This window comes from Peromyscus leucopus, chromosome 8b (assembly GCF_004664715.2).
Source record: "Peromyscus leucopus breed LL Stock chromosome 8b, UCI_PerLeu_2.1, whole genome shotgun sequence".
NCBI lineage: Eukaryota > Metazoa > Chordata > Mammalia > Rodentia > Cricetidae > Peromyscus > Peromyscus leucopus.
Window position 1 is genome coordinate 8,637,190 of NC_051086.1, and position 26,294 is coordinate 8,663,483.

The 26,294-nt window shown below is 52.1% G+C and overlaps 1 protein-coding gene across 3 annotated transcripts; it reads left to right on the forward strand.

The window, feature by feature from the left end:
• The first annotated feature begins 5,586 nt into the window (after positions 1-5,586).
• On the forward strand, positions 5,587-20,820 carry Ube2i (ubiquitin conjugating enzyme E2 I). Of its 3 annotated transcripts, none has more exons than XM_028854599.2 (7): positions 5,587-5,730; positions 10,647-10,723; positions 10,861-10,944; positions 11,807-11,879; positions 16,117-16,226; positions 16,361-16,440; positions 18,801-20,820. In XM_028854599.2, exons 2-7 carry the CDS (start codon positions 10,658-10,660, stop codon positions 18,862-18,864), a joined length of 477 nt encoding a protein of 158 aa, XP_028710432.1. In that variant the 5' UTR covers positions 5,587-5,730; positions 10,647-10,657; the 3' UTR covers positions 18,865-20,820. The 3 variants fall into 3 exon arrangements, with proteins under 3 accessions (XP_028710432.1, XP_028710433.1, XP_037057460.1); XM_028854600.1 differs by lacking the exon at positions 5,587-5,730 and adding an exon at positions 6,472-6,580; XM_037201565.1 differs by lacking the exon at positions 5,587-5,730 and adding an exon at positions 6,892-6,978.
• Positions 20,821-26,294: the final 5,474 nt, after the last annotated feature.

Below are 26,294 nucleotides of genomic sequence, written 5' to 3' on the forward strand. Positions count from 1 at the left end.
ACAGCTCTCCAGCCCCCATCAAGTAATAGCTTAACTAAAACCCAAGACACTATATTTGAAACATAGGAAACATGGCCATTGTCTAAAACATGTGTATAAATGTATACATCTAGAAGAAGATTTAGTCTTACTAGTGAAAGCGAGTGTAACTATGCACAACCCTCAACATTTTAGTGCAGAGCCAATTCCAGAGTATGGGACTAAGACTGGAGGGCCCCAATGCAGGAAGCTGCCTTGGACAATTCGACAGCACACCCAGATCCTGAAGCATCAGAGGACCTGATGGAAACAGAGAGCAGACATCTGGGGCAGCTGTCTGGCGCCTGAACTTGAGTCCGACCAGGGATACAACCCACTTTGTAGGCATGGCTTTGGATTCTGCTCTCAGTGTCCTCGAAGGGATTCCCTCTGGGTTGGCAATGGACCCAGCCTAGACAAGCCTATTCATCCATTCCGTTCACACTCTGGTCACTTGTCTCAAGGCATCACCCTTCCCAATGTACTCACCAGGGAGCAGCACACAGCCAGAGCTGCATGCTTTCCACGGAACCAGGTACCTAATCTGGGCATCTTCCAATGTTGCCCAACTGTGTTACTGAGACATGTTTGTCTTCCCACCAACCTTTGCTCAGCTGGCCACTCGGGACACTGGTGACTTCTTTAACAAAGTGCCCTGATTTCCTTTTGCTTGAGTACCCATCCCTTTACAAGCTGCTCTGCTGAACTCTAGGCACCATTTCTCCTCCAACCCCTGCCCAGGCCCATTTCCTAGACCCCAGAATAGCCTTCCTGACTCTTCGGAATGGGCCTCATCCTAAAACCTCAGACATACCTTCTTGGCGAGGTCAGGTCTAACCTCCAGTGCGTATCTCTCATTCTTGGAATCCAGTGAACCCAAACCAAGCTTCTCCTGCCCCATCCTTTGCAGACCTGCCTCCCCATCCTTGAATGCACCACTGACTGTTGCTTAGGTGCAGGATTTAGAGGAGATGGCAACATCACCGGGTTGCTGTTGGAGAGGAGAGAGAACCTGAGGGGGAAAAGTGAGAAAAGGTTCGGGAAGTTGTGGATCCCCTGTGATGCTGTTGGGGGGAGGGGACACTAAAGGCTCAGGGGAACATAGACTTCTGGAGGTTTGTGGTGTGGAAAGCTGCTGGACACCTGAACCATTCATTCTGTGTGCAGCTCTCTTGGAGGAAGCCTAGCTAACAGGTGTCTAAACCAGTGTGGCCGAAATACCGGAATAATGAAGGAAAAGGAAAAGGAATCTCCACATGGGGGCAGAGAGAAGGCCACGCTCCCAACCTCGGCTCACTGGGTCCCTCTGTCAATTTAGGAGGTTAGAGGCCATAAGCCAGGTTCCTCGTTGATGCATGCTGAAGGGGACATCATAATTACACTAGGAGAACTAAACAAGGGACAGCTCTGTGGCAGTGGCGGCAGATAGCTGTTTCTCTCAGTTCCCTGTTGGTCATGTGTGGGTAGAACTCACGTTTCTACCAGCAGTTTAGTGGGGCATACAGCCAGACCACAGCCATGTTCTGAGACCAAACCTGGTCTTGGCCTTCCTCTTAAGAGATGTCTTAATCTGTGTTTCTATTTCTGTGATAAAACACTAAGACCAAAAGCAACTTGGGACAGAAAGGCTTCATTCCAGCTTAAGGGTCCCAATCACAATCCATCATGAAAGGAGTTCAGGGTAGGAACTGAAGCCAGGAACCTGGAAGCAGGAACTGAAGCAGAGACCACAGAGAAATGCTTACTGGCTTGCTCAGCCTGCTTTCGTATACAACTCAGGAATACCTGCCCAAGGGTGCAGCACCCACAGTGGACTGAGCATTACCACATCGATCACTTATCAAGAAATGTGGAACAGACTTGCCAGGTTTTTTTTGTAAGATTTATTTATTTATTGTGTATACAGTGTTCTGTCTGCATGTATGCCTGCAGGCCAGAAGTGGACAATAGATCTCATTATGAATGGTTGTGAGCCACCATGTGGTTGCTGGGAATTGAACTCAGGACCTCTGGAAGAGCAAGCAGTGATCTTAACCACTGAGCCATCTCTCCAGCCCAGGCCAGTCTTATAGAGGCATTTTCTCAACTGAGAATCCCTCTTTCCAAATGACTCTCACTTGACAGACAAAAAAACTAGGCAGAGATTGTTGCACCTGCTCCCTATCCATCTACCAGCTAGGACCTAGCAAGCCTGATAACCACAAATCTCATCACCTCACCTGATGTAGAAGGAAGGGAGTATGACACTCTTAAGGCTGCCCAGCCTTCCTACTTGAAGTAAGGGCGGGCAAGTTCTGTATAGGGCTAGGTCAGATGCCAGGACCCAGGTGGGATATTTGATAGGTACACCAGACAGATGCTGAGGACAAATGATCCCCTAAATGTCTTAGGGGTTCTTCAGTTGGAATCCTGAAGAAATAGGTTCTAAAACCAGGGAAGTAATGACTCAGCTGCAGGGTAGATGAACTTGCCAGCAAGAGTGAGTAGAAGCAGGCAAAAAGCAAAAGCTTCCTTCATCCATGTCCTTTTATGTGGGCTGTCATCAAAAGATGTGGCTCAGATTTAGGGTCTTCTCATCTCAAATGCTTCAGATTTAGGATGGATCTTTATGGTGGTTTGAATAAGAATGGCTCCAATAAGCATATATGTGTGAATGTCTGGTTCCCAGTTAGTGGAATGGTTTGGCAAGGGCTGGGAGGTGTGGTCTTGTTGGAGGTGTGTCACTGGGGGTGGGCTTTGAGTTTTCAAAAGCCAATGCCAGGCCAAGTCTCCCTCTTTCTGCTTGATGCCTGTGGATCAGGTTGTTAAGCTCTCAGCTACTATTCCAGTGCCATATCTGCCTGCCTGCCTGCCTGCCTCCATGCTCCCCACCATGACCATCATGGACTAGCCTTCTAAAACTGTACACAAGTCCCCAACCAAATGCTTCCTTTTATAAGTTGCCTTGGTCATAATCTATTTTTATTATTTTATTTATTTATATATTTTATATATGAGTGGTCTGTCTACATATATGCCTTATGCCAGAAAAGGACATCAGATTTCATTATAGATGGTTGTGAGCCACCATGTGGTTGTGGTGATGCAGGCAGAGCCAGACAGAGCTCTGTGAGTTCAAGGCCAGCCTGGTCTACAGAGCAAGATTCAGGAGAGGCACCAAAACTACACAGAGAAACCCTGTCTTGGAAAAAAAAGAAAAAAGAAAAAAAAAAGACAATAACTTAGTTTTCCCAGCTCAAATAATCCAATCAAGAAAAATCCCTCAAAGGTAATTAATTCTAGATCAAGGTGACAACCAAGATTGGCCACTACAGAAAGGAAAGAAGGGCCTACCTACCTCTGCATCTCCTGACTCTCAGTCTGGTTAGGCTAGGAGACTCTCTGGGTCTCACCTTCAATGTGAGGGGAAGCAGAAGGCATCCAGACCTGGGCTAGAAAAGGTGTTCCTGTCCAGTTGTAGATCTCCATACATTCTGGATATTTGCCCTCAGCAGACAAAAGCAAGTCGACAAAACTTTCTACTACTCTGTGGTCGGCCTATGACTCAACTGATAAATCTTTAATGCACCCTTTTTTTAAAAAAAAGAATTATGGGGGGCCAGGGGCTAGAGAGATGGCTCAGAGGTTAAGAGCACTGGCTGCTCTTCCAGAGGTCCTGAGTTCAATTCCCAGCAACCACATAGTGGCTCACAACTATCTCTAATGAGATCTGGTGCCCTCTTCTGACCTGCAGTCATACATGCTGTATACAAAATAAATAAATAAATCTTAAAAAAAAAAAAAAAAAAAAAAAAAAAAAGAATTATGTGTATGAGTATACTGCCAGAACGTATGTGTGTGCACCGAAGGAATCCATGACTGGGATCAGAAGAGGGTGTCAGATTCCCTGGATCTAGATGGAGTTACAGATGAATGTGGCCATCGTGTGGGTGCTGGAACTGAATCCGGGTCCTCGGCAAGAGCAGCAACAGATCTTTACCGCCGAGCCATCTCTCCGGGCTTGATACGGAAGTTCAGACAAAGTACAAGCAATCTAAGTCTACTTTTGTTGCCCATGAGGGTTTGGTTTGGTTTGGTTGTATCCCATCCATGAAAAAAATGGCCAAATTTTCAAAAATTATTGTCAAACTTTCTGTTTCTTTCAAAAGTTTGATTGCATTAGCTCTAAGTCTCCAACCCATGGTGGACAGACTAGCTTTCGGACGTGGAATGAGGTAGGAATCCAAATTCATGCTTTTGCTTGCAAATCCTTCACTGAAACCATAGCCCTGTTCACAACCATGTGTGCAGTGCTGGGCCCAGCAGACAAGGAGAGGGCAGTCAGGGAACATGGCGCCCTGCTCCCACATCAGGCAGTGCTCCACCTACTGCAGCAGACCAGGAGAGGGCACTCAGGGAACATGGCGCCCTGCTCCCACATCAGGCAGTGCTCCGCCTACTGATCCTTAGGGCAAAGGGTGGGTGCTCACAACAGTCAGAACCCTTCACTGGGATTTACTGAGTCTCCACAAACCTCTTACCCCATTTCAGTCTTGGTTTCTCTTTTATACCCAGGGACTTGGTCCCAGTCAAGACCCCTGTCCACCGAGAACGCATGTGCTGACAAATAAAAGGTACTAGGCTGATGTAGTCTCCTACCCCATCCCAAATCAGCCCCCACCACCATTCCTGACATTCCCCCTTGTACAAGCCCTTTGCCGCTGCGCGCGCGCGTCCCCACCCCCCAGTGATGTTGGCCTCCGTTCCTGCAGAAAGCCCAATAGCCATGAGTCCAGATCAGGCTCAACTGTGGTGCTGGCTAAAAACGTAGATTCCAAAGCGGATGTGGTGTGTCACTTGTACAACAACTGGGGGGGGGGGGGAATCACCTGGAACAAGAGTTCAAGGTCATCCTTGAGTTGGAGGCCAGCCAGGACTAATACATGAGACCGTAAGCTAAAAAAATAAATAAAAATTTAATAATTACTGGGCCACTCAGAACCTCCAGACAATCTGCTGATGACTTTGGTCCCTGACCCACAGGCCAAGGGTGTCCCGGGTCAACAGAGGGCCCAGGAGTCTTGGAAGCTGCTGTGCAGGCTGGGACAGATCAAAAATAGATGCCTTCTGTAGTGGGGGACAGACCTGCTGGGGTCACCAAGCACGACAGCTGGGTGGCAGGGGATTGTATCTTAAGCTGACCTTGCCTACAACTCAGCCCCAATGAGAAAGAGACCAAGGTCTCTCAGGATCTGGTGCTCGTTGTGATCTTACTCTTCTTCCAAAACAACAGGAGGAATTTACAGGCTGGACTCCAAGGAACACGGGGCAGTTGTGGGAAAGGGACATGGGACTGCGGCCCCTGTTCTGGAGCACCCAACAGCCTCAGAAGGCAAGACAAGAAGGAGGGGCCGAGTGGTGAGTAGATGGATGGACAGACCAACAGATGGACAGATAAAGGCTGGTCACTCCTGGAGTCCCCAGGACACATAGTCCAAAGATCCCAGGAAGCCCTGGTCGGCTGGAACGGGCCCCGGAAGGTCTCGGCACGTGCCCAAAAGTGGAGCAGGCGCCAGGGTGGCCACCAGGGGGCCAGCCGACGGTTCTAAGCACCCGTCCCGTCGGTGAGGAGTCATCCGGGCAGGGAGCTGGGTTGCTGAGGAAACTGGACCAGGCCACAGCGCGACAAGGACGTGTCCAGCAGGGCCAGCAGAAGCCGCGCAGGGGGTTCAGGTAGAACGGAGGTGTGGGCTGCGGGGTAGTGGCGGGGACTGGGGGAGTGGGGATGGTTTCCCGGCTGCTGCCCCTCCCCCACGGTTCAGACTCGTTCCCCTCCCCCACCAAGGGCCAGCCAGTAAGTTAGGGAGCATCCACATTTCGCTTCCCGTCGGTTTTGCATGCGTTTGACCCTTTGTATGAGGCCAGTTCATTGGGTAGATTCGAGATACGCCCCGCCCACGTCCCGGAGCCTGCCAATTGCAGGGAGTTTCACAGCGCGCTAATGCTCCGGGGATCGGTACCGTCCTGCGACGATTCCAAGATGCTTAGGCCTCAGTAATCTTTGCTCCCAGAACCGGGGCCTTAAGCCCAAGGATACCTCCAGGACCTGTGCCCGGGAAGGTGCTCTCTGAGCATCCGGACGACCCTTGGGAATCTCGGCTTCCTTTTCTCCACACGGCTCGCCGGCGTGTCCTCGAGTGGACGCGCTTATCCCGAAGAGGAGTTTGCAGACGCTCCCTCGAGCCTAGGACGCGGCCCCTTTAAGAGTGCGGCCGTTCAGGGAGCCGCCTGCCTGGACAGGCGCCCCGGGCCCGGGCTCTGCAGGCGGTCGTGGGCAACGGGAGCTCGGCAGCCGAGCGTGGGCGGCGGGGAGCGCGTGCTTGCATAGACGGCCTAGGGCGCGGGGCAGGAGCGACGGTACGCGGAGCAGGCGTGCGGCGGGCAGCCCCGCTCAGGCCCCGCCCCGCCCCGCCCGCTGGGGTCCTGCGCTCCGGGCTGCGCGCGGCGGGCGCGGAGGGAAGTCCCGAGACAAAGGAGCGCCGCCGCCTCTACCGCCGCGACGGTCCGGGCCGCGGTCGCCCAGGTGAGCCGCCGCCGGCCCGCGCGCGCACTCCGATCCTCGCCCCGCGTTGTCGCCGTTTCCTGTAGGCTTCCGGGAGGCGCCGACCTGAGCCGCCGCGGCCTCCTCTTGTCCGGGGCCTCCTCCCGCCTCCAAGCCTCGGCCCTCGAAGCCCTGGGGCCCAGCCGCTGTGCCCCGGGCGAGTGCAGGGTTGGGCACACGGTCTACTAACCCCCTCTTCCTGGCGGACTGAGTCCCTCCGACCCCACCACAGACGATCTGAGCTCTCCAGGAGCCACCAGACACGTTCTGGGCGGTGCTGGGGCAGTGGTTGGGCGAGCGGGAGTGAGTGCAGGAAGGCCGTGGGCACTGGGCCGTGTCGCGGCCTGTAAGCACCGGAGTCACAGCAGGAGGCTTGCTCGGTTCGTCGGTTGCCCAGACGTTGGGCTTGTCCTTTGGGTTTTGTGGGTGTCTTCTGTACATTCTCTGCCCCAGTGCCCTTTATTCTTAAGGAACTGTTGCTTTAGTGGGTGAGTTCCCTGCCTCCGCAACAGAAAACGGACATCGCAGGGGAATTTGTTCTGATTTCCTAAAGGTGTTTTAGGCTGTGGGTGATTGCAGTCCTGCCCTCCTCTGGCTGTCTCTGCCACTGGAAACTTAAGAAAGCCTAGTATCCTTAGTGAAGGCTTCTTAGGGCCTGCAGTGTGCATTCTAGTGGAAGAGGCCACTTAGCCTTTTCCGCGCCAGCCGTAGTACCTGGTACCCGTGTTGCGTATGAGTAAGTCGAGGTGGGTGGAGACAAAACATCTTGCACATGCTCTCTGACCGGTAAGTAGCTCTGAAATATGTGGTGTCGCCAGACAGATAGCACATGCCGGAGCCCTGATGTGGAAAGACGACCTAGCCTTGTATTCCCTGCCTGTCTCTGTCTCCGGTAGTTGAGGGTTATTTTGTCTTTGCATCACAAAACTTTCCTGTTCATGAAGTGGCTGTTAACTTGGGAAGGCAAGTTGTGTTTAAGTGGCCTTTGGAGCGCCAGAGGGAGCCGCGGTACTGTCTGGAGGACCAGGTTTCTGCCTAGATCATTGCAGGTGTATCCCCAGGGCTCCTTTCCATGACCGTGGGGCAGAAGGCCTTAAGAGCTATTGTAGAGCCGTTTCTCACTTCCCCCTCTCAATCCCTTTGAGGCAACATCTCTTGTAGCCCAGGTTGACCTTGAACTCTTGGTGGTCCCCTTGGTTCAACCTCCTTAATAAAGAGTGTACGATCATGAGTCACCATGCGCACACTTAGGATAATCACAGTTGGATGCTGCTAGGACAGAGCTCTCTGGCCCGGCCCCTTTCTCCTGAGCTCAGCTATGACTGTCCTAACAGCTTTGTCCAGCACAGTATCCCAGGTTCCTGTCTCCAGAGCACTGGCCAGGGGTTCAGGAACCTGTTTGGAAGTCCTGCCCAGACTTGTTTGGGATCTTCTGCCATTTGATTGGCTGGGCAGGGATGGCAGCTCCTTTACAGCCTGCCCTCAGTTGGGGAAGCTAGAGTGCTTGTGCCCCTAAGCCCGAGGAGGGCAAGTTCCCAGAAGCCCAGGGATGCGATTAGGCCTGTCCATTGAGAAGAAGTAGTTGAAAAGTGGGGCATATTGGAAGTGAAGTCCTAGGCTTCCGAGCTCTGCTCCGGCCAGTGACGTCCTCGGGTCTGTTCCCCATCCACCCCTGTGCCCTTCTATCCAGACAGTTCAGAGCTGGCCCTTCCCTGCCGTGTTTCTTGGGCCAGTATCACCTGGGTATTGTGGCACCTCTTCCCACAGTGAGTCCCCGTGGGCAGCAACCTGTCCTTCCCTCTCAGATGAGTGCCACCTGGATCTTGTGTTTTCTGAGACTACTCAGGCAGGTCTTGGGGGTTTGGTGTAGAACCTTAACGGCCATGCTTGTTTTGGAGAGGCTCTACACCTGTGGTGGGCAAGGAACGTTTGGGTTTGAGCTTGAGCCTTTATCTTTTGACTTGAGGGCAGGTCAAGAGTGGAGTCTTTAATATATACATATTGGGCTCGGAGACTGGAGTTTGTGGCACTTAGGGGCTGTCTGTCACAGGCTTGTCCTGGTGGCTGGTGCTTCTTAAAGAATTTCTTTTCTTCGTGTTGGTTTTGGGAGTGTATAGGGTATTAAAAATACCAATACTGGGTGTTTAGGGTTTTGTTTTGGTTGGTTGGTTAGTTTTTAAACAGAGTTTCTCTTTGTGGCCCTGTCCTGGAGCTCACTCTGTAGATCATGCTGGCCTCGAACCCGGAGATCCGTCTGCCTCTGCCTCCCAAGTGCTAGGATTAAAGGTGTGTGCCGCCACCAATTGGCTGTGTTTGTTTTATGGTGACCTCACCCAAGTTCCTGAAACCTGGGCTCCTAGGCGGTGTGCCGCCCCTGATGGCAGTCCCAGCCCTTTTGTACTTGTGTGTTTAGTAAAGTCATCAAAAGCAGCCTAGGGCCAGGTGTGGTAGTGCATACCTTTAATGTCAACATTCAGGCAGGCAAATTTGTTAAGGCCAGCCTGGTCTACACCTGTGTTTGCTGTCTCAAAAACAGGGGTAGGAAGCTGTCTAGAAGCCAGATGTGGTGGCTCATGCCTATAATCCCAAAACAAGTCACCTAAGGACCTCAGTGAGGGTTCTACCAGATTACTTTGACCTAGTGTGTCTGTTTAGGGGTGTCAGAGAACAACTATGCTCACAGGTAGAGGTACATATCTAATCAGACCACCTGTAGCATAGGGATCGTGGCCTCTGAGCAGGTAAATGAGCTGTAGAGGCCCTGGCTGGGTCAGGGATGCAGAGTTATTCCTAGGGGAGTTGTGACTTTGCAGGTAAGACAGGCAGCCTGAGCTAAGTAGCAAGAACTTTTGGGAGGTCTGGTTGAGATCTCTAAGAGGCTGTAGCAGGAACCTGTCCTATCAAGAATCTTGTTCTTGTCCTAAGGTGATTGAAGACTCTGCCTCAGAGTGAAGATTCTACAGGACAGCCCAGTGGTCGGGGACCGCTTTGAGCTGAAAATAGGCTGAGCTGGTGCTAGTCCTGCTGGGAGAGTTTGCCCATAAGCCCAGAGGAGCCCCACATGAGAATGATGGAAGCCTGAAGTGTTGGGGTCAGATGTGGGGCTTTTGTCCTCTGAGAAGCAGCTCAGTGTGAACCATTTCAGAAAGATACCCTTTGGCCTACTAGAGCCTTGGCTCAAGGGGTTGGCTTCCCTGTGATCCACACACCTCTAGATCCCAGTGCTCAGGAGGTTTGGGAGTCTCTGGGTGCTGTCTCATGTGATACTAAAAAGAAAAGAAAAAGTTGGAGCCACAGTCAAAGTGATGGCAGGCTATGGGCCCAGGTGGGGACGGTCCTTTACCTGTGCTGGGTGGAACCTAATGGTCTTGTCCAGGTGTGCTGAGATGGGCCCTGGCAAATGCTGTTAACCCTGGTGAGGCTTGCCCTCCTCCTCTCCGGGGTCACAGGGCAAATCTCTGGATTGAGCTGACAAGCCTGAGGACCATTATAGTATAGCAGGAAGCAGAGAGGTTAGTCTAGCCTCTTGAAGTCGGCTGCCTATGGAAGTTCACCCTGCTCTCTGCCCTGTGGATCAGATTTTTCTCACCAGTGCTTTCAGGCGTAGTGATTGTCCTGCTGTTGAGCCTAATTCTGAGCTGTGGTCCTAGAGTGAGGGCAGTACCTTGTCCTCAGCCTCCTTCACTCCCCGCTAGCACCCTACCTTTTGGGGAGGGGCGGGGGTGTGGTGCTGAGGTGAGCCACTGACCACATCCTAGCCTCAGGTGAGTGCTTCCAGTGTCTTCCAGTGTCCTGATAGTTTGACTGTAGAGTGGGGGCAGCCTTTGTGCAGGCTCTCCTCACTGCCCCTCCTAGCAGTTGTGCCCCACCTGCCTACCTGGAGGTGTTCTGGGGGGCTCTTATTGAGGGATATGAAGGCAGCTTGCCCACCTGGACTTCTGGACTTGAGCCTTATTCACCTGCTTCTTGGAGGTGGGAAGGTGGCGCAGAGAGGTGTGTGTGTGTGTGTGTGTTTCACCTAACCCTCCCTCTGTGCTCTCTGTTCCAGGGACTTTGAATATGTCGGGGATCGCCCTCAGCCGACTTGCCCAGGAAAGGAAAGCTTGGAGGAAGGACCACCCTTTTGTAAGGAGCATTCTGTTTCTGTGCCACAAGGAGGGGCCTTCTGTTGGATTGTGTTCCCTGCTGCTCAGCCTGTAGCCACTGGGTGAGATCCAGGCTTGTTCTCTGAGCTGGTTTGTTTTGTGACTGTTCTTTCTCAGGGCTTTGTGGCTGTCCCAACAAAGAACCCTGATGGCACGATGAACCTGATGAATTGGGAGTGCGCTATCCCTGGAAAGAAAGGGGTAAGGGCTGCCACTGGCTTTGTACCTAACTTTTCACAAGAGACTTGAGGGAGCAGAACTACTAGAAGAGACTTGGGTTCACTTATCTATGACATCTTACCGAAGCTAGCCCACCAGGTCACAGCCCTCACCAAGCCAAGGAGTGGGTTGTGGTAGTAGGGAGGCTTGGACCCTGGCAAGTCATTGGATTAGTGAACAGCCCTGGTGAAGGTTGCTGGCTACAAAGTGGTGAGCCCCAATGGCAGGGTGCCCCTGGAGAGCACAGGCTGTGTGTCTTGCTGCACATTGGCCTCAATGTTACCAATTGTCTGTCCTTGCCCAGAACATGTAAAGTATATGAGAGGGAGAGTCCTGTTACTTCAGGCATTGTCTAAACTAGGGCCTCCAGGTTCAGCTTAGTGCCTGAGCAGAAATGCAGGCTGGGGTCCATGGGTTCGTCTGTACAAGACTCTATTGCAGAGTGTGGGGTGAGGCTTCCATCACATGAGATGGGGTAGGAAGACTGTCCCTCCCAGGTGGGATCCAAGGTGCTGACTTGACTAAGTAAGACAGGTCTCAGCTCCTGGGCCCGGCTTTGTTTGCTGAGCTCTTTGGCGTTCTCAGCTGCCCAAGAACTGGGTCCTGAGCCCTCCAGCGTCTGGTAGGCTCCCCTACATGTGTTTAAGGCAGCTTCTGCCTCCATCCTACCTGAGGAAGGCCCTTGTCTAGCTCCCAGTAGGCACAGTGGGAGTCTTCAGTCCCAGAGGTACAGTGATGGTGTGGAGGCAGTCAAAGAACAGGCCCAAAGGACCTAGGTTTGGGGGAACTTCTGGGCTTAGCCGGGCAAGTAAGCCACACACTAACCTTAGTTCCTTTCCCACAGACACCATGGGAAGGAGGCTTGTTCAAACTGCGGATGCTTTTCAAAGATGACTATCCGTCCTCACCACCAAAATGTAAGTTCTGCAGAGAGTTTGCAGTCCCCTTCCCAGAGCCTGCCTTTGGGACCCATGTCTGTGGATGCTCTGCCCAGCAAGCAGGTGTCAGTGCTGGGACAAAGGCAGTTTTGGTGAGTTGCTTTGAGTCACAAGTCCCAGGATAGAAGTGCATGTGTCAGAGGGAAAGTTGTGAGTTCCAAGCTTAAGCTCCTGGGCACTTTGGTACCCGCAGGTGCCACTGGGGAGTAGGAAAGCAGGAATCTAGAAGCTCCCCTAGGTTGGGTGAGTGGTTAGTATATATCAGGCCCTGAGTTCAATTCAAAACACTAAAGGAGAGAAGAATCTCCCTCATTCCAGTCTGTGCATTCTGTTTATTCCCATTTATGTCCAGCATCCCAGTAAGAGACTGTGTGCAGCCTAAGTGATGAGCCTTCGGGCCTTTAGGTCAAAAGAGAAGGCTAGTCTGTGTCCAGAAGGCTAGAGAGGTCAGCAGAACTTGCTTTGGGAGGCAATTCTGCCCAGCATAAGACCAGGTCTGAGCTTTCACAGTTGGTTTGTAAATAGAGATGTTGCCCATTGCAGTGACCCCACCAGGAATACTTTAAACATCGCTTATTGGGAACCACTGAATGGAGTCTTGCTTTGTTTGGGGATCACCTTGTGTCTCATTGTTCTCTGCCGTGCCGTTATTAGTGGGCTTTTTGGGGGATGAGATCAAGACAGGGTTTCTCTGGGTAACCCTGGCTGTCCTGGAACTCACTCTGTAGACCAGGCTGGCCTTGAACATTCGCCTGGCTCTGCCTCCCGAGTGCCGGGATCAAAGGTGTGCACCACTGCTGCCCGGCTGCGTTCTTTTAATTAGGGGATAGGTATCTAAGATTAAGACAGACACAGTTGCTTGTCTTGTGCTTTCATGTGGTGCCAGAATCCTAAGCAAATACAGTGAGGCAAGGAAAACCAGGATGAAACTTCTTACGAGGAAGAAGTGAATGAAGAAATGGATTGTAGCTCATGGAAGTTTGAAAACTAAGCTATTCACAGTAGCACCAAATACCCTGAGAGAGAGGTCTTAGATGCTGGAAACTATGAACATTTCTGAGAAGCCCAGAATACCCACAATTATATAGGAAGATGACCATCCTTCTAGCTGGTCTGCACATGCCACAGGGTGTCCCATTCAGTCAGGCAGGCTCCAGAGTGTGTGTGGAGATGCAAAGGGCAGAGTCTTGGAGACCCAGTGTAAACAGATCGTCCAGACCTGTTAGCAGGGTGGATCACCAGTTACCAAGACATGGTTAGCAAAGACAGGGCAAGCAGACCATGAAACAGAGTAGATAGTCCAGAAAAGCCATACCTACCCAGTAAATATGTGATGAAACTACCAGGGATTGCTTAGGAGATGGGGGTCCCCTTTGCCACAGCCTGTAGGTTCAGCTCAACCAAGTGAATGGGGAATAGGTCAGCTTTGGAGAAGGCTCCAGAGGTTTTTCCATGATCTTGAGGTGGAAGGTCTTCACCAAGGAAGTATAAGAGTTGCTGGCCATAGGGATTGGCTATCTGTGGCCCTGGAGTTAAGACAGTTTTAGACAGTAGCTAGTGACAGAGATGCAGGGAGCAGAGAACACCTCATAGATCTCCGGGTCTTCTAGGTTACCAAGGAGGTAAGCAGCCATGAAGTAGAATAAACCCCTCATAAAAGAGGAAGACAGATGTAGCCAATAGCTGGGCAGCAGGAGCTCTTGGGCACTTGCTGCAGAGTGTAAGGGTTAGCTGTTTCTCAGGAAGATCTCTGCCGTGACCGTTAAAGCTGGCCTGCCACTACTCTAGGTCTGAGCAGTGGAGATGCTACAGAAGCCTCAGTGGTGACGACCAGAGGTCCGCTGTTGCAGGCGTGCATTAGTAGCAGCACGGGAAATACCGAGAGTCGGGGAAGCAAGGGTGTGGCTTATCAATCCCCCAGACAGCAAAATGGTGGACTCCTTAATGTTTGATCCATGCCTCTCAAAGTAGTTCTTCTGGAGTGAGGCTAAAAGCAGAGGGGCCTGGTAGCTGAGATTCAAATGCAGGTCATCGTTAGAAGACGACAACATGGTTGTCACAGGAGATTAAACTTGAATTTGCTGAAAAGTGCAATTAAAAGAAGACAAGGATGAGCCCTGAATTGAGAGAAATGTCTGCTGGAGGGGGGTTTGTGCTGAGAAGACAGTAAGGGGCACAGGACAAGACACACCTTTAAAGCGGCTGCCAGGAACTGCTCTTGACTCTGTGGGTTAGAACACGACCTGCTCTTCTAGAGGACCAAGGTTGGATTTTAGTATTCCATGATCATTCACAACTGGCTATAACTCTTGTCCCAGGGGATTTGACACCCTCCTGACTTCCATGGGCTTTGCACACACATGGTTACAAACATACATGCAGATAAAATACCCTCGTGCATTAAAAAATATATATATCTGGGGGGGGGGGCATTGAAAGAGGGTTTTCCAGTGTAGTCCTGGCTGTCATGGAACTCCATCCCTAAACCAGGCTGGCCTTGAACTCAAAGATCCAGCCTCTGCCTCCTGAGTACTGGGATTAAAGGTGTCTTCCGCCACCGCCACCGCCACCACCACGTCCTCCTCTGTTTAAAGTAATGACAATTTAAGGCAGCTGCCAGGGGTCTCTGTGGAGATGGGAACCAAGACTTTGGAGGCTCAGGCCCAGTTGTGAGACAGTTGAGCTGGAGAGCCTGATGGGATTAGCTGAGGACCTTGGCACCCACTACCCTCTCCCTCCCCCGTTTGCATGTCGGTGGACCTGTGGCACAAGTCACATTCAAGTCCTTTCTCACAGCTTTGCTTCGAGTGGTATGCAGAAACCCACAACCACAAGGCACACACTGTAAACCACAGCCCTTCTGGACAGACCCTATGCAGAAGAGTTAGGAGTTTCCTGTGAGCTTTGGCATGAGTGGCTGATGTTCATTCTGTCTTGTCTTTCTTCATTAATTTTGTGTTTATTTTGCTTTGGCTTGAACCAGGGCCTCACAGATGCTAGGTCTTCCGTCACTGAGCTGCAGGCCCACGTTTGTTTGTTATTCAAAGCTCATGGGCGCCGGGCATTGGTGGCGCACGCCTTTAATCCCAGCACTCGGGAGGCAGAGGCAGGCGGATCTCTGTGAGTTCGAGGCCAGCCTGGGCTACCAAGTGAGCTCCAGGAAAGGCGCAAAGCTACACAGAGAAACCCTGTCTCGAAAAACCAAAAAAAAAAAAAAAAAAACACAAAGCTCATGGGCAATTGGAGTTTAAACTGGCTGCTAGTGGTAGCACACACCTTTAATCCCAGCTCTTGGGAAGGCAGAGACAGGCAAATTTCTGAATTTGAGGCCAGCCTGGTCTCCAGAGTGAATTCCAGGACAGTCAAGGCTACACAGAAACCTTGAGTCGAAGAAGAAAAAAAAAACAAAAAAAACCTCCCCAGGTCCCGTAACAGTTGTGAGTCTCCATAGGAGTCCTGGGAATTAAATCCAGATCCTCTGGCAGCACAGTGTTCTTAACCTTAAACCCTACCCCTATTTTTTAAAAAACAGATTTCACTAAGAGGCTAGACTGGCCTTTGACTCATAATCTTCTGCCTGCGCTACAAAGTAGCTGGTGTAGGGGTGTGCCGCCACAGCTGCCCAGCCCATTTGTTAGCAGTCCAAAGCCTTAGGTACACCAGGAAGTGCCCTGCCGCAGAGCTCCATCCCCAGACCCCTTCATGTGCTGATAAGCCAGGCTGCCTTTAGACTTGTCATTTTTGGGGTATACATTTTTGAGAACATCAGAAGTTTGCCTAGGTCACAGTGAGGCAAGTCCTCAACTATCAGCTGTGGAGAGTGCCTGCGTGAGGCTTACCTTGCAGACTTTTCTGTGTAAAGAAATGTGCTGTACTTGAAGCCTGTCTTGGGATGTGTTCTACACTGGGAAGGTCTGTGGGATGTTTATTCTGGCCTGTTCTTCCAGCCTTAAAACTGACTAGGGACATGGGAGAAGGCCATAGGCTCAAGTGCCTCAGCTCCTGGCCAGAGTCCCTTCTGGCTGCTCCAGTTCTTCAAGACAGAGTTGTCTGGTGTATCTAGGCGTGGCTCAGGAGGAAGAGGTGTATTCTCATCTTTGTCTTTGTGGCCCCTCTGCTACTGAGTTTGAGTGTCGAGAGGCAGGCAAGGACAGCATGGGCTGGCTGGGGTGCAGCATCTGCCTCCAGAAGTATTCCTTTCCTTCCTGTCCTCCAGGTAAATTTGAGCCGCCACTGTTTCACCCAAACGTGTATCCTTCTGGCACAGTGTGCCTGTCCATCCTGGAGGAAGACAAGGACTGGAGGCCAGCTATCACGATCAAACAGGTATGGAGTGGCCAGCTGGGCACGCTGCCATGTGTTTGTCCTGTTCACAGTGGCCGAGGCAGCTTTTCAGACCCACCCACCCACCCACCCCGGGCCCCATCAACATTAGCTGTTTGTTTTTGTTTCTCCCACAGATCTTATTAGGAATACAAGAACTTCTAAATGAACCAAATATTCAAGACCCAGCTCAAGCAGAGGCCTACACAATTTACTGGTTAGTAGCAACTGCCCACTGGCTAACCTGCCTTCCCTGGAAGTGCAGACTGGCTGCCTGTCAGATAAGAGCTCTGGGGTGTTAACAGTCTTCCTCGGGGAGGCCCTGAGCAAGAGGCATGAACTCCCACTGGGTGGCAGCACTACACTAGGTGACCGAGGGATGTGGTCGGAGAACCATCCGGGAAATTGTGCGTATCTGACCTACCAGCAACAGAACTGTATGTACAAAGAGCTTACTTACCCTGAGCAAGAACGGGACTGGAGCATGATGACAGACAAGATGGCAGATAGAGAACAGGTGATGGGTGCTGGTGGACGGACCTTTAGTGATCTGTGGTAGGTGTGGAGAGCTCTTGTCTGCTGCATGGGAGCACAGTGCTCTTGGCTCGGTTTGCATCTGCTGAGGGAGGGTCAGTTAGAGTTTGAATGACGATTGAACCAGTGCTGCGAGGCAAGGAAAACCCTCAAAATAGAGGTCCCATGTTTTTGGTGCCCTGGACCCCCACCCCACCCCCATCCTCTGGGCTACTGTATGGGGCCATAAGAAGTTAGGGTGGGAGTCTGGTGACTTCCAGGGAGGCACCAAAGAATTGTCTGCCTCTGCATTAGGATGGCACCGGAACGAGAACTGATGCCAAACTAAACATGCTGTGTGTGTGCTTCGCTCTTGCTGTCTACAAGGGTCTGCTGCTCTAGGCAAGCACTGGAGTTATTGTGGCTGGGAATCCAGATTGATGCCATTACAAGGACCTTGAACCTGCTGCCCTCCCTGTGTCCCAGGCACCACCCTCTACCCACCCCAATGGGAATAGAGCAAGGATCACTGGGTCTGCTCCTCCCAAGAGCTAGGCAGGAAGAGGAAGGAGGAGTGGGTATGCACTGCCTCTTCAGGGAAGAGGCCGGAGAAAGTTGGGTGCGTGTCCAGCCTTGGTGCCTGTGCCCTGCTCTCCGGTGGCCAAGGCAGGCCTGTCGAGTTGTCACTGGTACCTTGGGGACGTGTCTTCCACTCGGTGCACTGCCTGCTGTGTGTGCGCTGACCGCTGTGTGGGAGGGATACTGTTACTGGCTTGTGTGCCTCCTGACACAGGGACTGTGCAGCCCATGAAGCAGGTAGGCTCCTGCCAGGCCTTTGGAGCCGGTCCCTGTGCTGGTACTTAGCTCTGTTCCCAGCTGGCCTGAGGGGTTGGGTCCCTCCTAGGTAACATGTGCTCTGTTCCTCCAGCCCTTACTGCAGTTCTCAGTGGTGGGGTTTCTCTCTGCTGCGTCACCCAGATCTCTGTCACTGGCTTGCTTGTTGTCACTACATATATATATATATATGCTTCGTGTCCCTCTTTCCTGAGTGGCTAGTGCCTTGCTGTCACTGGTCAGTGTCCTTGTTTAGTAAATAGCAGTACTACTGGATGAGGGCTGGGCTGCTGTCCTCATCAGCCCCTCCCAGGACTAGCATGTGCTGCTAAGTACTATGCCCTCCGTGCTAGGGTTCTGGTACTGGGCCTTTCTGAGGTGACCTTGGCACAGGAACCTTTCATTTGCACCTTGGCTACCCTGTCTGTCAGGTTTGAGAGTGTCTAAAGTCTGGGGGCGGGCAGCTTGGGCTCGGGCTTGCTCTAGAGGCACTTGGCAAGTTCACTGATATTTGCAGTTCAGGCTGTCCAGTGAGACCCCCAAGAACTGCTGCCCTAAGGAGCCCAGCCTGTAAATGTCATGTTGTTCTCTTATGTCAGTTTTCTGTTCCCATGCATAGTGCAGGCCAGCCTAGGTATGAAGTCAACAGTGGCCTCATGCCTTCCACATTGAAAGTCTCTTACCTGTTATCAGAACTGAGCAAAACCTAGTGCCAACGGGCTGTCCTCTAGTTGATAGCGCTGTCTCGTGCTTGGTTGTTATGGCTGATTAAGACCAGTCTTGCTAAACTTGCTAGGTAGAGAGACACCCTTGAGTTCCTGGCTGTACTGAGAGACTGAGGTGAGGAGGTCAGTTTAGCCAAGATTTCTAGGCTGTGATGTGCTGAGTTCACCACTGGTCTGCTTTCCTGGTAGTGGAGCCAGCAGACTGCACTTACTGGGCAGCAGTGGGAGGGAGTGTGCTGGGGGGTCGCTGCACTCCAGCCAGGGCACAGACAAGTGGGAGGGAGTGTGCTGGGGGGTCGCTGCACTCCAGCCAGGGCACAGACAAGACCCTGACTCCCCAGAGGACAGACAGAGCACAGGTAGTGACTGCAGGGAGCCAAGACCGTCTGTGTTCTGTCCCTCCCCTGTCCCGGTGGCTGCTGGGTACAACCAACTCGCCTCCCTGCCCCCAGGCGGGTCGTGTTACCACCCTGTCTAACTGTCTTTTCTCTCTTGACCTCCTCAGCCAAAACAGAGTGGAATATGAGAAAAGGGTTCGAGCACAAGCGAAGAAGTTTGCCCCCTCATAAGCAGCGGCCCTGTGGCTCCATGACGAGGAAGGGATTGGCTTGGCAAGAACTTGTTTACAACCTTTTGCAGATCTAAGTCGCTGCGTACAGTTACTAGTCGCCTGGGAGGGTTGAGCGGGCGCCATTTTCCATTTCCGCCACTGGCATATACAGTCTCAATTCGCTGAATTGCCCCAGTTTTTCATACAGGGTCTCTTCCTTCAGTCTTTTGTATTTTTGATTGTTATGTAAAACTTGCTTTTATTTTAATATTGATGTCAGTATTTCAACTGCTGTAAAATGATAAACTTTTGTACTTGGTAAGCCCCTAGGAGCTAGTTTCTTCGCGCTCGGATGCAGGCATGCTTCCCACTGTTGAGAGCTCTGGCCTCCAGCTGGCTGTGTGACAGAACCACACTGTCCCTCCCTCCCCACCCTCGTCCTCCTCAGAAACCTGGGCTGTTGCTTATGAGCCTCAGATCCAAAGTTGGCCAGCATCTCCATTCTGCACCACTTCCTTTGTGTTTATATGGCGTTCTGTCTGTGTTGCTGTTTAGAGTAAATAAACTGTTTATATAAAGGTTTTGTTGCATTATCATCATTAAAATGTGAGGAGGTACTTCACTATGTCTGGCCTCCTTATATGGCTGCAGCCCTTGCCAGGCACCAAGGCTGAGCCCCAGGACCAGCACCTAGGAGTTCTCACAGCTTCTGCTAGAGTTGTGCCCAGGCCCCATGCAGCTCCATCTTCATCTGGCTCTTTGTAAATAGGACTATGTACAGAGGTGTGTCCTGTTCTCCCCACCTGGGTCTTTGGGCCTTAAGGTACCAGGCGGCATGAGACCCTCAAGAAGTCGGAATCTGCATCGGCCTTCATAAACCCAGCAGGGTGAAAGACTGGCTGATCCAGACCAAGTGAGGGCCAAGGACACAGTGGCCTGCCTGTATTGATCTCCCTGCCTGCCAGTTGTACTGTGGGCCCCACTGGGCCCTGATAGCTGGCTTCAGGCCTTTTGATGCCCTGCCCTTGCACCCTGGAGGAGGCAGCCCTGCCACCGGCCCTGGCAAACAGCAGGTCCTTGTCTAGAGCACCTGAGCACACAGCTCCTGCACCTCCTGGCCTGCATTCAATCCCACCCTACAACCCAAAGGACCAGCATGGGCATGACCTCGGCCCAGGATTACCTCGGGTACCACTGTCCACACACTCTGCTGGACCTGGTCTGGGGTGAAGCTGCTACCTAGCAGTAGGCTGTAGCCCATGCCTGGGCCGGGCTGGGTCTGTGATCTTGGGGCTCACAGTGCACAGGGAGGTGCAGTGGACATTGCCGGTGGTCACGGGCTCCATCAGACTTGTTCCTGAGACCCCCTGGAAGACCCTTGGCATGGGAACCAGTCACCAGTGACTCAAGTTCAGGGACCAAGCAAGGGAGGGCTGGGCCCATGCCCAGGTCTGCAGCAGGAGTCTTCACTCTGAAGTTGGAGGGATTTGTGTTCCCACAGCTGGTGGCACCTGTATGGACTGGGTATGTTTAGCCACAAATCCAGTCCGGAGCTGAGCTGGATGGACAGTGGCTCGGGGCCTCCCCCGGGGAGTTCAGGCTGGTGTGTGTGTGTGTAGCCTGCTCTCAGAATGTCTTATTTTGTAACAACTGACTACATTTAGTAATAGGTTCACATGTATATGGTTAATATATGGAAATTCAATATATTTTATAGTTAAAAGTATTCTAAAGTAACTGATGTTTCTAGCAAACTGTAGTGACTCCAGCTATGAAATGTTCCTTTTGTACCACGGTCCTTGGCTTACCAGAGATGTGAATCTTGTAACATGAGAACTTGGTCTGTGACCATCCTGTGTTCAGATGGTGGGGAGGAGGGTATCCCAGCATGAGGCCTCATTGGTAAGGAATTGTGGGCCACAGATTAACCACTGTATCTACAAATCCTCTAATTAAAACATTTCCACAAACTGCAGCCCTCAGGTTGTGTCCTTGGCTTCCTCTTCCTGCCTTTTACTGTCTGCTAGTCCTGGTGGGGTCTCTCTCATACCCATTAGCCACTCACACCCTTAGTGTCCACCCCTCACCAGCATACCCAGGCCTGTGGAAGTAAGGTCTGGTCCCTGGGTGGGTCTTCCTCCTGAGGGGAGTTTTACTAAAAGTGCTCCTTGAGGAGTCTGGTGGAGGTGGGGCTGTGGCTGGAGAGATACAGCCTCTGATGAACTTGTGAAAACAAATGTTTTCTCCTGGGCTCACCATGATTTCAGAAATTATTCAAATTAACAATAGATGTTTGAGGCTTAGGGCCTTAGATAATAATAACTTCGTGCCAGAAATGAGAGCTCTGTGTGGATCAACTCATTGACTCCTCATAGCAGCCCTATGAATTGAGTCATAGTAGTGTCCCCACTAGACAGACAGGGAAACTGAGGTGACGGCCAGCATTTAGCCAGGGTTCCTGGTGCACTCTGCTTCTATCAGTACAAACCACTCAGAACTCAGCCTGTTTCTCTTATCTGTTGGGAACTTCCAAATTCCTCTCAAGCCCACTGCCTAGTTTCATTGTCCTGAGGGCCACCCAGTCGAAGTCCCTGTTGATCTGCTACTGAACTGAATAGAAATATAAACCAATCGTCCTTCGTGGTTGGGAGTGGGGGACGGACAGGGCATGACTTCATGCATTCAAGTCACTCTGGTCTTCCATAATTTACACATGAAAGACCTGAATTCCAAAAGTATTGGCTGCCCATTTTACAGATGAGGAAACTAAGGTCAAGACCACAGAAGAGTCTCATCCTGGTGTAGTTGGTTGTGGCAACAGCCGGCTCTGGCCGAGGAGTGGAGCTGGGTTCCCAGCACCCACATCAGACTGTTCAATCACTGCCTGTAACTCAGTCTCCAGAGGATCCAATAGGCCCTCTTTTGACCTTCACAAGCACCCGCACAGACAAACTGCGCGTGCACTCGCACATACACACACAGTTTTAAAATCTGTAAATAAAGTCTGACAGTTCCAGGAATGCTAGTGTCCAGGACTGGCCCTGCCCATTGGGTTCCCAAGCCGATTTTTGTGGCTCCTAGGAACTTGGGCCTGGTGTTCTGTCCACAGTGTTCATCGTGGTCTCTTGTCTTGGGGTTTCTATTGCTGTGACAAAACACCATGACCAAAAATCAATTAGGGAGGAAAGGGTTTATTGGCTTACATACACTTCCACATCACTGTTCATCATCCAAGGAAGTCAGGACAGGAACTCAAGCAGGGCTGACACCTGAAAGCAGAAGCTGATGCAGAGGCCATGGAGGGGTGCTGCTTACTGCCTTGCTCCTCATGGCTGCTTATAGAATTTATCAGCCTGCTTTTTTTTTTTTTTCTTTCTTTCTTTCTCGATACAGGTTTATCCGTGTGGTTTTGGTGCCTGTCCTGTGTAGCTTGAGTTTTCCTGCCTTGCCCACAGTCAGGACAAATCTTTGTCACCCGCCAGTCCCACATGGGCAAGGCAGGAAAACGCTAGCTACAGTCCTGGATCTTGCTCTGTAGACCAGGCTGGCCTCGAACTCACAGAGATCCGCCTGGCTCTGCCTCCCGAGTGCTGGGATTAAAGGCATGTGCCACCACTGCCCGGCTTCAGCCTACTTTCTTTATAGAACTCAGGATCACCTGCCCAGGGAGGGCACCCCCCACAATAGAGTGGGCCCTCCCCCATCAATCACTGATTAAGAAAATGCCCTACAGATTTGCCCGAAGCCCAATCTTATGGAGGCATGTTCTTTTTCTTTTCTTTTCTTTTCCCCCAGGGAGAGGACAGTTTCAAGGCAGGGTTTCACTGTTAAGCCCTGGCTATCCTGAAACTCACTCTGTAGACCAGGCTGGCCTCATTCTCACAAAGATCCCCTGCCTCTGGCTCCTGAGTGGTGGAATTAGAGGCATGGGCCACTGCCACCATGTCTTGGAGGTATTTTCTTAAATCAGGTTCCTCCCCTCAGATGACTTTAGCATGTGTCAAATTGACATCAAAGTAGCCAGCACAACCTCACATCTATCAAGCCCCACTGGGACTTGGCCAGCTAGAAAGCCTAGCCACTGCTGCCCCCAACAGTGATGGTTTAGAGTTTATTGCCCTCCCCCCCCACCCCCACCCCCCCCACCCCCACCCCCCCCCCGTTGGGGACCAATTTTGAGGTTGGGCCCAGCACTGACTTGTACCTGCAGGAAGTGATGTGAACCAATTCCAGAAGGGAAGGATCAGGAAACATTGTGTCTGGGCACCTGTCCAGCTGACCCTGACACTGAGTTGGGGGTGGGGGCATTTGGTAGCTCTTGAGACTCTTAGAGGCCTCCAGATATTGTTAGTGCCTCTGAGGAATCATTGAACCTGCTGAGGGGCCTGACTTGGGGCCATCATGTGTCCCTGGCCTGGCCTGGCCTGGAGGCCATACCTGAATTCTTGGAGGAGAAAAGGGGCAACAAAAATGTAAGGAAACAACTCTGGGCTTGTCCATCTGGGTCCCTGCCTGCCCAGGCCAGATCATCTGTGTTCTCATCCCAGGACACCCCTTTAAAATAAAAGTCCTCACCCCTCCAGGAGTTCCTGTCTCTGGAAGGTTCTGGGCCCAGAGATGAGAGAAAGAGGATGCCTCCAAGCCCCAGGTTCTGCAGAGAATGATGGGCACATAGGAGCCAGGGGCACCTTGCACGTCCAGCTGTCTCCTGATAGCAGCCCTTGTCCTTTGTCTCCACTCAGCCTTTGACCACAGCGATGTGCCCTTATGGAAAATGGGCCCCTAGCTGGCACCAGGCCTTCTAGAGTTTCACAGACCCACCCAATAGCCTTTGTGTGGCCCTTGGCTGCACCCTGTCCAGGACATGCTTCCTTTGCCTCCCTCCAGCCAGGCCCCACAAAAAACAGGACATGAAGCTGGGGATAGTCCTTGGTGGGTAACATGCTGGCCTAGCATGCCTCATACCCTAGGTTAGGTCCTCAGTAGTGCCCTGCACAAAAACAAACAAAAAAGATTGACAGATCAGTCAACCTTTGGTCTAATGATGTAGCTATTGGTAGAGTGCTTGCCCAGGGTGCACAAAGCCCTGGGTTCAGTCCCCAACACTGCATACAACTGGGAATGGGGGCACATGCCGGCACTTAAGAGGGAGAGGCAGAAAGATCAGAAAATCAGAGTTAACCATAGCCGCATAACAAGTTGAAGTTTGACGTCCATCTGAGCTACATGAGAACATGGTTGTTTTTTGGCTTTTGGTTTAAAACAAAACAAAAACAAAAACAAGCTTAAAAAAAAAAAAGTCATGTACCACCCCAGACCTGAACTGGTTCCAGGTACGTGGATATTGGATGCAGAAAGTCAAAAATACTTGGTGTGAAGTGCAGTTCAAGGACCAGCTTTTCAGGCAGAAGGCTCTCCGGAGCCACACATACCCCCAAAGCCACTTCTCTTCAGCAGGTGGACAGATTCTCGCAGGCCTGGGGGTGCTTGGCCAAAGCCCCAAAGCCCTCTGTCCCCTATGAGTCCTCACTGGGTGGTCTGCCTTTCCCTGCAGTAGGAGGTGCATGGTTCCAGGTTCAGGCCTAGCCCAGGAACCAGCAGTCTCTGGGGTCAGTGGCATCCCCTATTACAGATGAGGGCAACCAAGGCTCTGAGCAAAAGGAGGAGTGTGTACAAGTGACCTGCAGCTCCGACCCGTGACAGCCTCAGAATGAGTCAAAGATGCCAGCCTGAGTCACCAATGGGTTGTCGTTCACTCAACCCCCCCCTTCTCTCTCTCTCTCTCTCACACACACACACACACACACACACACACACACACACACTAAAGGTCTGTGGAGGGAAGAACCCAGGGGAAACTGGACTCTTGGGGATGGGTTTGGGACTCAGTCTGCTGCTATGTGACTCAAAGCCCTCTTTCCATGTTTGGATCTCAGTTTCCCCTGTCAAAGACAGGAGCGAAGATTCCCGCAGTCTAGAGTCTCAGAGGCTGGAGCCCCTGCAGTGGGGCTGCCCCCCCCACTTCCTGTTTACAGCAGCCTCTAGCTCATCCTGTTACCCTAAAGCCATTACCATCACCATGGCAACCAGACTGTGTTTGTTCCAACAGGTTGGTTGGTAAAACCTGACGCAAGACTTCAATAGTGGGCGCAACTCCAGATCCTGGGAGGGAGGTCAGCTGCTCGACTCCAATTCCTATCCCCTATAGAGGGGCAGTGTGGGGCACAGAGTCCAGGACCCCTTCCCTTGCTCATCTGACATCCTTGTCCTGACCGTGGGGTCACATCTTTTATCCCCTTCGCCTGCCCTGGCTGTGCCAAGCTGGAGATTGACTATGGGAATTGAACATCCTGCAGGACAGTATTCTGTTCTGTCTCCTATCTTCACAGGGAAGGGCGCAGGACTTGTAGCTGTGATCTGGGATACAGACAGGTGGCAATATCCACCTCACCTGTATGCTCCCTGGGATGAAGGGCTCTGGCCAGGCTGCTGCCCCCCAGAAGTTTCCTCCCCAGTTCCCAGTAATGAGGACCACGGACCCCTGCCAGGCAGGCGCTCCTTTGGAAGCCAGCCTCACTTTGGCCCTCCCCAGCGGAGATGCTCTTTGCTACAGTCTTGGGTGGAGGATTTTCAGGCCTGTTTTCCTGATCCTCACACTGGTTGGCGTCCTTCCCATAAAAACGAGACCTTTGGGATAAACTCTAAAGCAAGGTGGCCAGTGGTATCCCACCGAGGTCAGAGTTGGTCCCCAGAAGTCTACTGAGCCCTAGAACAGGCCAGAACGACTCAGCAGCTCTCCCTGGGTGGCTGGGAAACCTATACAGCAGGAACCCTGTCGGGTATGTCCTCTCCCCCAGCTCCAGAGCGAGCACATTCGGGAACGGACAGGCAACTGGTTTAACAAGCCTCCAGGTGACCATCTCCGCTCAAGCGGTGGAGATTGAGTGAGGAGGGACTCTAGGGAATAAGTGGCCTGGGAAGAGCAGAGTCCGGCTACTGTGGCCTAACCCAATCTTCTGCACGCACTCACGGACAACAGTGACGTCGTGAGATGTACCAGGTTAATGCCAGAGCTGATCTCCCTAGAAGAAAGCAGCTCCAGGCAGTACTGAGGGGCAGAGCTTTGGTGAGAGGGTTGGCTTTGGATATGACTGGAGAGCACTTCAAGAAACCCAGGCACTTCGCCTTTGGGCGACTGTAGCTTCTTCCCTGCGGCCCTGGGAAGGAGACCCCGCGACAGCCTCCTCCCTCGGGGCGGGGGTGGTGGTGGTGGTGGTGGTGGTGGTGGAGGGGTTAGCACAGCCAAGCGAGATCCAACGCAGCGCCCCTCTCTGCACCCACCTGTGGGTTACTGAGCCCAGCGCCCGGAGCAGGGGTTCTCTGGCCAGCACCAGGTGGGCAAGAACCCCCTCCCGACCCCAGACGCGCAGGGTGGGGGAGGACAGGGCT

What these genes read in the sequence shown, in the direction of transcription:
- Ube2i (XM_028854599.2), top strand. Translation starts at nt 10,658, where the DNA reads ATGTCGGGGATCGCCCTCAGCCGACTTGCCCAGGAAAGGAAAGCTTGG. An exon ending in CAGCTATCACGATCAAACAG is followed by an intron (nt 16,227 to 16,360) that starts GTATGGAGTGGC and finishes TTTCTCCCACAG; the next exon opens with ATCTTATTAGGAATACAAGA. An exon ending in GAGGCCTACACAATTTACTG is followed by an intron (nt 16,441 to 18,800) that starts GTTAGTAGCAAC and finishes TGACCTCCTCAG; the next exon opens with CCAAAACAGAGTGGAATATG.